The sequence below is a fragment of the Vombatus ursinus genome, unplaced genomic scaffold (genome assembly GCF_900497805.2).
Source record: "Vombatus ursinus unplaced genomic scaffold, bare-nosed wombat genome assembly UNPS02014830.1, whole genome shotgun sequence".
Taxonomy (NCBI): Eukaryota; Metazoa; Chordata; class Mammalia; order Diprotodontia; family Vombatidae; genus Vombatus; species Vombatus ursinus.
In genome coordinates this window covers 47,588,903-47,603,673 of record NW_020954608.1, presented here as the reverse complement: position 1 = coordinate 47,603,673, position 14,771 = coordinate 47,588,903, and the positions used below count along the sequence as shown (strand labels likewise).

At 36.5% G+C, this 14,771-nt stretch overlaps 1 protein-coding gene across 1 annotated transcript; it reads right to left on the bottom strand.

Moving 5' to 3' along the window:
• Positions 1–8,749: 8,749 nt before the first annotated feature.
• LOC114025214 (bladder cancer-associated protein-like) lies at positions 8,750–8,992 on the bottom strand. The gene has a single exon (XM_027838558.1). The coding sequence runs from the start codon at positions 8,990–8,992 to the stop codon at positions 8,750–8,752; it is 243 nt and encodes an 80-aa protein (XP_027694359.1).
• Between the last annotated feature and the right edge of the window lie 5,779 nt (positions 8,993–14,771).

Sequence of the window (14,771 nt, the reverse complement as noted above, 5' to 3'; positions counted from 1 at the left end):
TCTATCTATCTATCTATCTATCTATCTATCTATCTATCTATCTATCTCTATATACACATAATTTTTTTCCTCCAACTTCCTTAATACTGACAAAGGTCTCATGAGTTACAAATATCATCTTTCCATGCAGGAATGTAAACAGTTCAACTTCAATAAGTCCCTTATGAATTCTCTTTGCTGTTTACCTTTCATGCTTCTCTTGAGTCTTGTATTTGAAAGTCAGCTTTTTCTATTCAGCTCTGGTCTTTTCATCAATAATGCTTGAAACTCTTCTATTTCATGGAATTTCCATTTTTGCCTCTAAAGGATTATAGTCAGATTTGCTGGGTAGGTGATTCTTGGTTGTAATCCTACCTCCTTTGACCTCCAGAATATCATATCCCAAGCCCTCTGGTCCCTTAATGTAGAAGCTGCTAAATCTTGTGCTATCCTGATTGTGTTTCCACAGTACTTGAATTGTTTCTTTCTGGATGCTTGAAATATTTTCTCCTTGACCTGGGAACTCTGGAATTTGGCTACAATATTCCTAGGAGTTTTCCTTTTGGGATCTCTTTCAGGAGGTGATCAGTGGATTCTTCCTATTTCTATTTTACCCTCTGCTTCTAGAATATCAGGGCAGTTTTCCTTGATCACTTCTTGAAAGAGGATATCTAGGCTCTTTTTTTGATCATGACCTTCAGATAGTCCAATAATTTTTAAATTATCTCTCCTAGATCTATTTTCCAGGTCAGTTGTTTTTCCAATGAGATATTTTACATTGTCTTCTATTTTTTTCATTCTTTTGGTTTTATAATTTCCCTTCCCTCCCCTCCCCTTCCCTTCCCTCCCCTCCCCTTCCCTCCCCTTCCCTTCCCTCCCCTCCCCTTCCCTTCCCTCCCCTCATCTTCCCTTCCCTTCCCTTCCCTTCCCTTCCCTTCCCTTCCCTTCCCTTCCCTTCCCTTCCCTTCCCTTCCCTTCCCTTCCCTTCCCTTCCCTTGCCTTCCCTTCCTTTTCCTTCATGCCTATTAAATGGTAAATAAAATTGCAGGTATAAATAAGTTATATATATTCCAAAGGCACAATCTGGATATGTTTTTAAAAGGTAAAGATGGCAATCAGTGCTTGGTAAAAACCAGCTATTAACAGCCTGCTGAGTTTATTTGCATGTGTTCTTCTGAACTGTATTCAGGCACTTAAAAATTATTTTGTTTACATATGTGTGTGTGTGTGTGTGTGTGTGTGTGTGTGATGTATGTATATCACACATATATATGTATATATATATATATATATTTCTATAATATGTCTATGGTGAATAATGTAATTTTTCAAACCAACCAACAAACAAACATGGGACAATTCTAAAGCCTTCTTTTAAGACATTCAGGTTCTAATAATTTCAAGAGCTTTTTTGCATGAAAAGTACCTTTTTATTAAGTTATGGAAATGGAACCTATCTCCTAGTTTCCAAAGACAATTATTATTTTTTCTGTATACAAAAGGTGTTTGTGATTTTTTATTTTTCTATTCTGCCTTTTTCATTTTATTACATTGAAAGCTCTATGCCCTTTCTGAAAATATCTGCTATTTAGAACTTGCTTTATTTTTGTGTTTTATCATTTTCTCAGTTGTTTATGTTCTGATGTTACAATGTTGATTTACACCCTCAGTGATATATTTTCTCTGACTTATGTCTGTGAGAATAATACTTTTCATTGAAAAGAAATACATATAGTACGTTAAAATATATAAAGATGTTATATTAAATGCTTTGATAGTATTTTATTTTTAGCTTTTTATTACACATTTATACAATTTTAAAGTTTATTGTTAAGAGATGTTACATTTTGCTAGGATGCAGTGACTGACAACTAAAATTTAATTCAAATAGAGGAAGCCAGGTGGCACAGTGAGTAGAGCCTTAAGCAAGCAATCAGAAGATGAGTTCAAAACTAGCCTCAGATATCACTTGGCTCTGTAAGTTAGGACAGGTCACTTAACATCTGCCCATATCAGTTTTCTCAACTGTAAAAAGGGAATAATAATATCACCTAACAAATGTTGTTTTAGGAATCAAATGAAATAATATTTATAAAGCACTTTGTAGAGTGTTTGGCACATAGTAGTCATTTAACAAATGCTTGTTCCCTCTCTCCCCTTAACCATGAAAGGTATAAGTTAATCCATCTTTGTGCACTAGTTTGGGAGTCAGGTTCCTCATGCTTCAGCTTAACTTTGTCAGATCATTGCCAAAGTTGGTGACTATGGTCATTGAACCTAACTTTTCTGTGTCTTTTAAAATTATTTTAAACCTATCTCATACCTATTCCCATGTTCCCTTCATATTTCCATATCATAGTTCACATCCTTATGATCTCACATATTGGTCCCTTACAAAATAATTTGCTAACAAATCTTTTACTCCAATCAGTCTCTCCTCTGCTCTAGTACACTCTATTCATCACTTTCAGATTAATCTTGCTAAAACACCAGTTTCTCCATGTCTTTAACCATTTTAGACATTGCTAATTGTTCCTATTTTCTGTGTTCAGGGAGATATCAGGTCTGTTCTGGATAGTCAGCAAAAAAAGGTCAGTGTTTTTGTTATCTGAATGTACTTATTGTTGTTTGGCCTTTGTTCTCTTTTTAAAAATAATATATTTATTTTTAGTTTACACCATTTATTTTTATAAGATTTATAGTTCTAAATTCCTGTCCCCACTCCCCATTCCGCAAGATGGCATACAATCTGACATAGGCTATACATGTACAATCATCTTAAACATGTTTCCACATTGCTCATTTTATGAAAGAAGAATCAGAACAAAAGGGAAAAGCCATGAGAAAGAGAAAAACAAACAAAAAAAAAACAAAAGAAAGAGAAAATAGTATGCTTCTCTTTCTCTGAAGGTTGATAGCATTTTCCACCATGAATCTTTTGGAACTGTCTTAGATCATTGCATTGGTCAGAAGAGCTAAGTCTAACAAAGTTAGTCATTGCACAATGTTAATGTCACTCTGTACAGTGTTCTCTAAGTTCTGCTTACTTCATTCAATATCAGTTCATGCAGCTCTTTCCAGGTTTTTCTGAGAGCATCCTGCCCATCATTTCTTATACTAAAATAGTATTTCATCCTAATCACATGCCACAACTTGTTTAACCATTCTATGGTTGAAGGGCATCGCCTCAATTTCTAATTCTTTGCCCTCAGAAATGACCTGCCATCAATGTTTTTGTACATATAGGTACTTTTCCTTTTTTAAAAAATATCTTCTGAGATATAGACCTAGTAATGGTATTGCTAGGTCAAAGGGTATACAAGGTTCTATAGCCCTTTTGAGCATAGTTCCAAATTGCTCTACAGAATGGTTGAATCAATTCACAACTGCACTAATAGTGCATTAATGTCTCATTTTCCCCACATCCTCTCCAACATTTGCCATTTACCTTTTCTTTCCTATTAGCCAATCTAAAAGGTATGAGGTAGTATCTCAGAATTATGTAATCAATATTGCATTCGAGTGTTTTTTCCATATGTATAGAGATGGCTTTGGTTACTTCATCTGAAAACTGATCATATCTTTTGATCATTCATCAATTGGGGAATGGCTCTTATTTTTATAAATTTGACCCAGTTCTCTATATATTTGAGAAATGAGACCTTTATCAGAGAAACTTGCTTCAAATTCTTTTCACAGTTACTTTTGCCTACTGAAATTCCCTCCATGCTATCCACCCTTATTTCATTTATTCTATTCTCTCTCTCTTTTCTCCCTGATCCTCCTCAAAAGTATTTTGCTTCTGATTAAACCTTGCTCCAATCTGCCTTCCCTTCTTTCATCCCCCTCCTCTTATTCCCTTCCCTTCCTATTTTCCTGTAGGGTAATATAGATTTCTATACCCAGTTGAGTGTGTATGTTATTCCCTCTTTGAACAAATTCTGATGAAAGTAAGGTTCACTCACTCCCCTCCCCCTCCCCTTCACTGTAAAAGCTTTTTCTTGCCTATTCTTTGTGAGATAATTTATCCCATTCTACTTCTTCCTTTCTCTTTCTCCCAGTATATTCCTCTCTCACTCCTTAATTTTATTTTTAGATATCATCCCTTCATATTCAACTCAAACCTATGCTCTCTGTCCACTTATATTCCTTCTAACTGCCCTAATAATGTGAAAGATCTTATGAATTATAAATATCCTATGTAGGAATGTAAATGTCCCAACCTTCTTAAGTTTCTTATGATTTCATTTTATTGTTTATTTTTTTATTCTTCTCTTGAGTCTTGTATTTGAAAGTCAATTTTTCTATTTAGTTCAGGTCTTTTTATCAGGAATGCTTAAAAGTCCTCTATCTCATTGAATATCCAGAATTCACTTGTAAATCCATCTAGCCTTGGGGATTTTTTCTTAGGAAGTTCATTGATGGCTTGTTCAATTTCTTTTTTTCTGAGATGGGGCTATTTAAGTACTTAATTTCCTTTTCGTTAATCTGGGCAATTTATATTTCTCATAGTCACTCATCCATTTCACTTAGATTGTCATATTTATTAGCATACAGTTGGGCAAAAATAGTTCCTAATTATTGTTTTAATTTTCTCTTTATTGGCGGTGAATTCATGCTTCTCATTTTTGATATTAGTTATCTGATTTTCTTCTTTCTTTTAAATCAAATTAACCAATGGTTTATTTATTTGATTGATTTTTTCATAAAACCAGCTTTTAGTTTTATTTATTAGTTTGATAATTTTCTTAATTTCAATTTTATTAATCTCTCCTTTGATTTTCAGAATTTCTAATTTGGTATTTAATTGGAGATTTTCAATTTGTACTTTTCCTAGTTTTTTATTTTTATGCCCAATTCACTGATCTCCTTTTTCTCTATTTTATTCATGTAAGCATTTAGAAACATAAAATTTCCCTTAAGAATCACTTTGGCTGCATCAAATAAGTTTTGGTATATTTTCTCATCTTCGTCATTCTCTTGGGTGAAGTTATTGATTGTTTATATGATTTGTTACTTGACCCATTCATTCTTTAGTATTAGATTATTTAGTTTCCAAATACTTTTTAGTCTATCTTTCCATGGCCTTTTATTACATATAATTTTTGTTGCATGATGATCTGAAAAGGATGCATTTAATATTTCTGCCTTTCTGTATTGGATTGTGAGGTTTTTATGCCTTAGTAAATGATCAATTTTTATGTAGGTGCCATCTACCACTGAGAAAATGGTATATTCTTTTCTATTCCCATTCTATTTTCTCCAGAGTTCTATCACATCTAACTTTTCAAATTTTCCATTGACCTCCTTAACTTCTTTCTTGTTTATTTTGTATTTAGATTTATTTAGTTATGAGGGTGTGAGTTTGAGGTCTCCCACTAATATAGTTTTGTTGTCTATTTCTTCTTGTAACTTTCTTAATTTCTCCTCACCTGTTTATATTTTTCTCTCTCATTTCACCTTTTTCCTCCTCACCAGTGTTTTGCTTCTGACCATTGACTCCCTTAATCTCCCCTCCCTTCTATCAGCTGCCTTCTGTTTTCTTTCCCTTTTTCCCTAGTACTTATTCCCTCCTTTTTCCTTGCCTTCTCTCCACCTCTCTCTTTTCTCTCCTCTTTCCCTTCTTACTTCCCTATAGAGTGTGATAGGTTTCTATAATCAATTGAATGTTTATATTATTCCCTCTTTGAACAAAATCCAATGAGAGTAAGTTTCAAAAAATGCTTAACCACTTCTCTTCTTTCCCTCTACTTTAATAGGTCTTTGTGCCTCTTCCTGGATGTCAATTACCTTATTTTATCTCCCCCTTTCCTCTTCTCTGAGTACAATCCTTTTTTATGCCCTTCAATTAATTAGTTATTTTTATCAACAAATCAAATTCAACTTATTCCCACAACTCCTGTCTATGTATACCCCTTGCAAATGTCATAATATATATACATTTCTCAAGAATTAGAAGTATCATCTCCCTTGTATAGGGATGGGAACAGTTTAACCTTATTGAATAACATCTTTTTTTCCCTTTGTTATTTAATTTTTTGTACTTCTCTTCCATCTTGTATTTGAAGATTGAATTTTCTGTTCAGCTTTGTTTTCTTTTTTTATAATCAGGAATTGTTGGAAGTTCTCTATATCATTGAATGTCCATCTTTTTCCCTGAAAGATCATAGTCAATGTTCATGGATAGTTGATTCTTGATTATAATCCTAGCTCCTTTGCCTTCCTGAATATCATATTCCTGGCCCTCTGATCCTTTAATGTAGAAGCTGTTACACTTTGCATGATTCTCACTGTGGTGCCACAATATTTATTTTATTTCTTTCTGGCTGCTAGCAGTATTTTCTCCTTGACCTGACAATTCTGGAATTTGGCCATGATATTCCTTAAATTTTCATTTTGGGGTCTCTTTCAGGAAGTGATCAGTGTATTCTTTCAATGACTATTTTACTCTGGTTCTAGGATATCAGAGCAGTTTTCCTTGACAATATCTTGAAAGATGATGCCCAATCTGTTTTTTTTTTTTTTATTTATGACTTTCAGGTAGTCCATAATTCATAAATTATCTCTTTTGGATCTCTTTTTTTAGGTCAGTTGTTTTTCCAATGAGGTATTTATATATTTTCTTCTATTTTTTCCCATTATTTTGATTTTGTTTGACTGATTCTTGAAGTCTCATAGTCATTAGCTTCCATTTGCCCAATTCTAATTTTTAACAAATTATTTTCTTCAGTTAGCTTATGTACCTCCTTTTCCATCTGACCAATTCTACTTTTTATTTTTTTGGCAATTGGGGTTAAGTGATTTGCTCACAGCCACACAGCTAGTAAGTGTCAAGTGTTTGGTCTGAGGCCAGATTTGAACTCAGGTCTTCCTGACTTCGGGGCTGCTGCTCTATCCACTGCACCACCTAGCTGCCCCCAATTCTACTTTTTAAGGAGTTGTTTTCTTCAGTTCACTTTTTTCCATTTGACCAATTGTATTTTTTAAGGAATTGTTTTTGACATTCAATTTTTGTCCTTCCTTTTCTAAGCTGTTGACTCTCTCTTGCATTCCTCTCATTTCTTTTCCCATTTTTTTCTACTTCTCTTATTTGACTTTTGAAATCCTTCTTGAGGTCTTCCATGGTTTTTTGGACTTGACATCAGTTCATGTTCCCTGTTGAAGTTTCAGATTTGGGTACATTGACAATGTTGTTCTTTTCTGACTTTGTGTTTTGATCTTCTCTGTCACCAAAATAATTCTCTATAGTCAGTGTTCTTTTTTGCTTTTTACTCATTTTATTCACCCTTTTCATGTTGTTGTTGTTTTTTTTTTTTTAAAGTTGAGCTCTCCTGCTGGAACAAAGGAGGCATTTCTTGATTTCTTATAGAGTCATTAGCTTCCATTTGCTCCTTTCTAAATTTTTTTTAAGTTCATGAAGTCTTTATTAAACATCTTAAACAGTTGTGCAATTGAACCGATCAAGAATAAAACAATGTTTTAACCAGCAGCCCTTAAATTTGAAAAATATTGCTGTTAGGTCCAATTTCCCAGGTAAGAAGCACCAAGTTCAGTCTTCTGCCCAGGTCACCTCCCACTCTTCAGTCAATCCAAGGGAAGATGAGTGAGTGGATCAGCCTAGAAGCAAACTAAGAAAAACAAGAAAGTCTTCTTCCTGGGTATTTCTTTGTAGTATGGAATCTTTGAAGAGATAAAATCTAGTGGTCTCAACATGGAATGGAAGCAGCCACTTCTTCTTATCACCTCTCTTGAGTTGTTCCATTCAGGTTGATGTGTTCTACGGCTTGTGTTTTTTTCAATAATGTCCACTATTGTACAGATATCAACTGTGCTAGTGATAAATTCCTAATTGAGATACACAACATATATTCTTCTCATCTAATAAAAACAAGATAATCCCTTAAGAAAAACCACTGGTTGCTCATCAGCATTCTGAAAGCACAGATCTGCTCTCCAGCCCAGTCATGTGGGAATCAGCGGATTTAAAGGAATTGTGCCAAAGATAAAAAACCCCAACAGCTTGTGGGACTACCCCTAAGAAATGAGAACCCTGTAAACTCTAGAAATTGGGTAGGGATGTGGCACTGTTAAGAAAGACATGTTCTAATACCCAGGAACTATTGCATGAGTGATATCATTTCTTTCAGAAAAAAGAAGTAGTAGAGTTAAATGTGGACAGTATTGAAATGCCAAAACACATTTCATTCTAGCCTAATGAGCAGGAAACTGGGGCTCCCAGATGCCAGAGACTTTAGTGAAAAGTTGGGGCTTCTGCAATTATGACAGACTTGTGTTGACAATAACTCCCCTGGCCCAATGAGCAATATAAAGCTGAGAAGTTGGAGAGAAGGAAACTAATTACATTCCAGACAAGTTTCCTCTATGTAAAAACAAGATGTGAATTCTGCTGCCACATAGTGGAGATCCCTGAATCAGCAGAATTAGGCTAGCCAAGGGTCTGGTCCTTCATGATCTGAGATGAAAGGGTGATCATCCAATCAGTGAGGTGTAGGAATGAAGGCAGGAAAGAAAAACAGCAACAACCACAGACCACTGCTGGGCTTCAAATCAAAAGTAGCAGGTGGTGCTATTGTTCACATCATAAAAAAAAAATGGAAGTGACATGGCACAGGTGAAGGATGCCCAATCAGGAGTACACTAATTTAGTCTGCACAGACATACAGGAAACCTGTGATCAATCATATTATGAACATACTTTACCCTTGGGTTCTCATCTTTAAAGCTAAGCAATTAGCAGCATATGAGTATCTTAAGTCCCCACTATCCTGGGATCATGAGCTAATTCAGGGAGGTGGGAGCCAGTGCAGTGATATAAGAGACAATTCCCCCAACAGCTGTAACAGATAAGGAACAAAGCTGCCAGGAAGACCAAAGCACAAATCATGCATAGTTTCTGCTCCAGGAGGAAGCTTAGAAGATAGAAGCACTGAACTGACATGAACCAGAGAGCTGGGTTGAGTAGGACAGGCAGTAACCACTGAAGGCAATACATGGTCTCTGTTGGGCAGGGGAGGAGAGGCACAAGCCTCACAACAACAAATGAACTCTATCTGCTTTTTTGATTTTGTTTCCACTTAATTACAATGGCTTCTCCAATGTTTCAAGTAGCACCAACTTGTCCCATATTCTGAAGATATAACTGCAAATGTTGCCATGGCCTCATCACTTCTGCCACTGCTGCCAACACTGAAAGCCACAATGCCTTCCCCTCCTTTTCCCTTCCTTCCCTCTCCTGTTCAGCGTTATGGGCCAATGTCCCGCTCCTGAACTGGAGACTAGCAGCAGTGTTCACCTGAGTTCTGTGCTTCTTGAACCCCAAAGGCCCCTCTGCACCTCCCCATTAAGGTGCCCCATCCCTCTCTTCATCCACACCCAGTCCTGTCTCTGGATCCTAGGTTGCCTCCATTCTAATTTTTAAGGAATTATTTTCTTCAGTGAACTTTTGGACCTCCTTTTCCATTTAACCAATTCTGCTTTGTAAGTCATTCTTCTCCTCATTGGCTTTTTGGATCTCTTTTGCCATTTGGTCTAGTCTATTTGTTAAGGTGTTATTTTCTTCAGTATTTTTGGGGGTCTTCTTTAGCAATCTGTTTACTCATTTGTCATGATTTTCTTGCATCACTCTCATTTCTCTTCCCAATTTTTCTGTTACTTCTCTTACTTGATTTTCAAAATTCTTTTTGAGCTTTTCCATGGCCTGAGACCAATTCATATATTTTCTTGGGGGCTTTGGATGTAAGAGCTTTGACTTTGTCGTCTTCTTCTAATTGTATGTTTTGATCTTCCTTGTCACCAAAGTAAGTTTCTACAGTCTGAGGTGTTCCCCCTCCCACTGTTTGCTCATGATCCCAGCCAATAATTACTTGACTTTTTAACTCTTTGTTAAGGTAAGGCTCTGCTTCCAGGTTGGAGAGTGTACTGTCCCAAGCTTCAGGTGTTTTGTGTAGCTGTTATCAGAGATACTTTTAGGACCCTGTAAGTTTTCAGCTTTTCCAAGATGGTACGATCTACGGAGATGTGTTTACTCCTCCCCTGGCCTGTGCTCTGGTCTGTGAGTGATCACAGGCACTCTTTTCTGCTCTGGAACTGTGAGAAGGGTTCCCTCTCCACTGCTACCACAAGCTCTGCTATGCCAGTGCTCCTCCTTACCCCAGGATTGCCATCCAGGACTGGGACTCACTTCCAATTATGGGCAAAGCAACAGAACCCTGCCTCAGTCACAGAAAAGAGATTCCTATAATCTTCTGATCAGTTGTTTTGTCCCCTTACCCTCTACGGGCTGATATCTTCGGAAGCAGCCACTACTGCTTCCTCTGCCCCAGTGTGTGCTGGAGCCGGGGGTATCCTGTGCTCCTTTCTCACCCAGGCTCAGCAGTCCTTTCCTACTGACCTTCTAAGTTGTCTTTGGCATGTGTGGGTTAAGAAGTCTGGAAACTGCCACAGCTGCCAGTGATTCAATCCCTTGAGTTCTGCTCCAGGTCTGCTGGGGTCTGGTCTATGCTAGTGCGGCCTGTGTCAGACTACACTCCTCTCCCATCCTGAAACAAAAGACCTTTCCATTAACCATCCAGGTTGTCTTGGGCTGGAAATTTATTTCACTCTGTCTTTTTTTTTGTGGGTTCTGCTGCTCTAGAATTTGTTTAGAGTTATTTTTACAGGTATTTGGAGGGGTTTGGGGAAAATCTCAAGTGAATTCTTGCTTTTCCTCTGCCTTCTTGGCTACACCCCTGTATCTTCTCTTTGGTTGGTAAAAATCAACTCATCAATGAGAGCTTACAGACTGTGATTTTAGAGTACACACCTTGTATCTAGAGTAACTTTTCTAGGAGTCCATTTATAATGAGGTTTAGGGGCTATCCAGAGAATAAAGTAAATTCTCTTTGGTTTGGTGTTCAAGGACTTTCAGGATCTCATCTCCAACTATTTTTTCTAATATTGTCTCCCCTAAATCTGGACATAATTCTCAAAAAATTCCATGTACTTCTCTGCCTCTGAATGAATTAATGAAAAGACATTTATTAAGAATTAGGTGAATGCAAAGCATTGCATTATTGACTAAGCGGAAAATCAAGACAAGCTCCACTTTCAATTAGCGCAGTATATTCTAGTAGGGGGAGACAGTATAAATGAAAGGTTTCATTGATAAGTCAAATGGAAAGACCCAGTAGTGCTTGGGGCAAAATATTTAGTTACTTAGGACAGAGTAGGTGATAATGTACCTTATTTCATGTTATTTTCAGTGATAAAGCCATGATAGTTTCTGATGTTTAAATTAAAATTTTACATTACCAAGAGTATTGTGGTTAAGAACTTTCATTTCTAGGTTTTCAGTAACTGATTATGGAGCAAGTTGGGGCTGCAGCAGCTGCTAGGTAACATCTTAACTAGGTATATTCCCTTGATTAATGGCTGTAGGGACTGGGCTGGACATGTGGTTAAAGGTGTGAGGGACTACTATTTCTCTAGGTTTAGGGCACAGGTTTTGGCTAACATTAGTGAGATAGAATAGGATATGCTGGTGATGGTTTGAACAGTCTGCCACATTTTGCCTCCTGCCTCACTCTCAGGGTTTTTGTTGTTCAGTCATTTTCAATCATGTTTGACTCTTTGCAATCCCATTTGAGGTTTTCTTGGTAAAGATACAGGAATGGTTTGCAATTTCCTTCTACAGCTCATTTTATAAATGAGGAAACTGAGGCAAATAGGGTTAAGTGACTTGTCCAGGGTCACATAGCTAGTGTCTGAGCCCAGATCTGAACTCTGAAAAATGTGTCATCCTAACTCCAGGCCCCACAGCACAGTCTGTCCACTGTGCTAACTGGCTGCCCCAACTCTGAGTCTGGCTACCTTGCTTTTTTTTTTTTCATAATGGCATAGATGATGGGCTGTTGTTGGGGATCCATTATCCACAAATGTTTCCTCATTTGTCAAAGAGCGTGACTGTCCATAGGAAAATGTCACCTTTTACAAGCACAAAAAGCATGAAAAGAAAAGAATGTGGCTACAAAGAAAGTCATTCCCAATCTAGAATTATAAATTTCAGAAGACGATATTAGATACAAAACAAAGCAAAAAGACATAGCTTAGGAATCACAAATATGAAAGCACAAAGCAGCATCAAAGTAGCCCAAAAAATCTCGGAATGTGAAAATTTTATCTCATATACTTTTATAATCTGAAAAATTCAATTAAATATCTGGTCCCTTTTCATACAATATAATTATAGTAAAAAACAAACAAACAAAAAACAAACCCTCCAATCTATTCATAGGGATCTGACTAGAAATGGTCAAATTGATTAAAGAAAGGTACTGAAGATAAATTATGGAATCAGAATCCATGAGAAAAGGTTACAGATGTTATCACTCACAATGCATATCTGAAGAGAAATCATCTCTATAACATCCCCAAGTCATCATCCATCTTTTATTTGAAGATTTCTTATTAGATATAATCTACCTCTAGTGGAAAATCCTACCATTTTCATTCAGTGCTAATTGTTAAGAAGTTTTTCCCCCTAACTTTAAACATATGATAATAATTATTATCATAAGAATAATAACGAACAATTATAAAGTGCCAACTATGTGCCAGGTATTGTGCTCATTGCTTTACAATTATTATCTTATTTTTATCCTGAAAACAGTCCTGAGAAGTAGGTACTATTATTAGCATACATTTTTGTTTGAAGTTTACATTTTTTTCCAACATTGAAGAAACTGAGGAAGACAGAGATTAAGTGACTCTCCCAAGGTCACATTGCTAGAAAGTCTGGAGCTGGATTTGCACTTAGATCTTCCTGACAACAGGTAGAGTACTCTATATACTGTACCACCTAGTTGTATTCCTTTCTGAAATTTCTACTCAGTTGTCCTAGTTCTGCCTACTGGGGGGGAAGTATAACAGGACTAATGTATCTTCTACTTCATGGTTTTGTAATGTAAAAGTATCAATTTTCTTATGTGGCCATTTTATGCTGAAATGATGCTAGAGATAGCTGCAGTGCATTGTTTTCCAACAGTTAATTTGAATATCATGATTTTTTCAAAACTTTGGAACTTATGACCTAGAAACTCTGATTCATGGAATTGTTTGGGGACTATGAGAGTGGCTTTTGGACAATTTGTTTCATACCTGACAAAAATGTGGATTTGCAGTTTCTCAACAGAAGTTATAAGTCAGTCACTACAAGGAGGAAACACTGATTTGAACATTGCAAGACATTGGACAATCAGGAGTCAGGGACCAAAAAAACCAAGTTAGGAGAGAGAAGGCAGAGAAGCTGATAAAAGAAGCTAAAAGAGGGAAGCTCATTAGGGAAGAGGCTTCCCTTGAAAAATCAGAAAACAGAACAAAAAAATCTACAAATCTGATAAGACTTGGAATAGTACTGCTTGCAAAAGTGGATTCCACTTGACTACAAATAGGTAGACTCTGCTGTTAATGCAGCAAAATGATCTCATTGGAAGACAGTTCTACTCTTTGAACAAGGTGACTGGGTAGAAAAAGATACCTCTACCGGAGGTGAAGAACTGGTTACATAAGGTTGATCTGTTCCTTTGTATCATCTATAACTTGAGGGAGGGTTAACAACTCAAAAACTTTCCTACATTAACTTACTCTAAGGTGTGAGAGGGAAAACCAATCAAAGCCTGAATTAGCTTTGGAGACTCCAGTATTAAAGTGAGCTGCTTTTTACTGAAACCATCATAATGCAGCAGCACCTAATCAAGAAAATTGACAGAATTTCCCCCAGGGACATGTTTTTCTTTATTCATGTATCACACTGTTGGGCCTTTCTAAGTTTGTATTTACTCTCTGTACCCCTGCCCCACAAATATATGCTTCAGTGGTAGAGTATGACTCAAGTTTATGGGTGCAATGCTAGGTTTAGATTATTAGTATTTTGCTTTCTATTTGTACATGTTATGACTATTATTGCTTTTGCCTTCTCACTTAAATGTTTCATCTTTAAATTTTAATGGTGTTAAAAATAGATAATGGTGTCATTGTGACTAATATGTACTACATAGGAAGCAAATTTCTGTGGTCTCCTGACATAGGTCTCCTACCTGTGTATATTTCTCTGCCCCTTTCTCATTCTTCAAATGGGAGTGAAGGGCTAAGATGAATGCTCCTTTCTCTTCACTGCCATTGTCAGGACTCTGGAACAGGCCCTCATAACCTAATGTCTGGCAACACAGCTGTTGCTCAGCCATTTTTGTTTCCAGCTCTCTGTGACCGTGTTTGGGGTTTTCTTGGCAAAGATACTAGAATGGTTTGCTACTTTCTTCTCCAGCTCATTTTATAGATGAGGAACCTGAGGCAAACAGGGTTAAGTAACTTGCCCAGTGTCATACAGCTAGTAAGTGTCTGAGGCTGGATTTGAACTCAGGAAGATCAGTCTTCATGACTCTAGGCCTGACATTTTATCCACTGTGCCACCTAGCTGTCCTTGAGGCAAAACAGGACAGATGTAAAATAGCTGTGACTGCCCCTGAGAACACAACTGCTAACACTTCTACTTTCTTGTACATAATACTATTACTTACTTTTACATAGCTTTGGTTCTAATCTAAGTCGATATCTCTAAATTTTAATTCTTTAAGAGGTTGTTACTGCATATATGTGTGTATGTGTGTGTATATATATAGATATATAGATATATCTATATATCTATAGATATATAGATATATCTATATATCTATAGATATATCTGTGTGTGTGTATGTATGTGTGCACACGTATATATTGAACCTGTGTAATATGTT

What these genes read in the sequence shown, in the direction of transcription:
- LOC114025214 (XM_027838558.1), bottom strand. Translation starts at nt 8,992, where the DNA reads ATGTATTGCCTTCAGTGGTTACTGCCTGTCCTACTCAACCCAGCTCTC.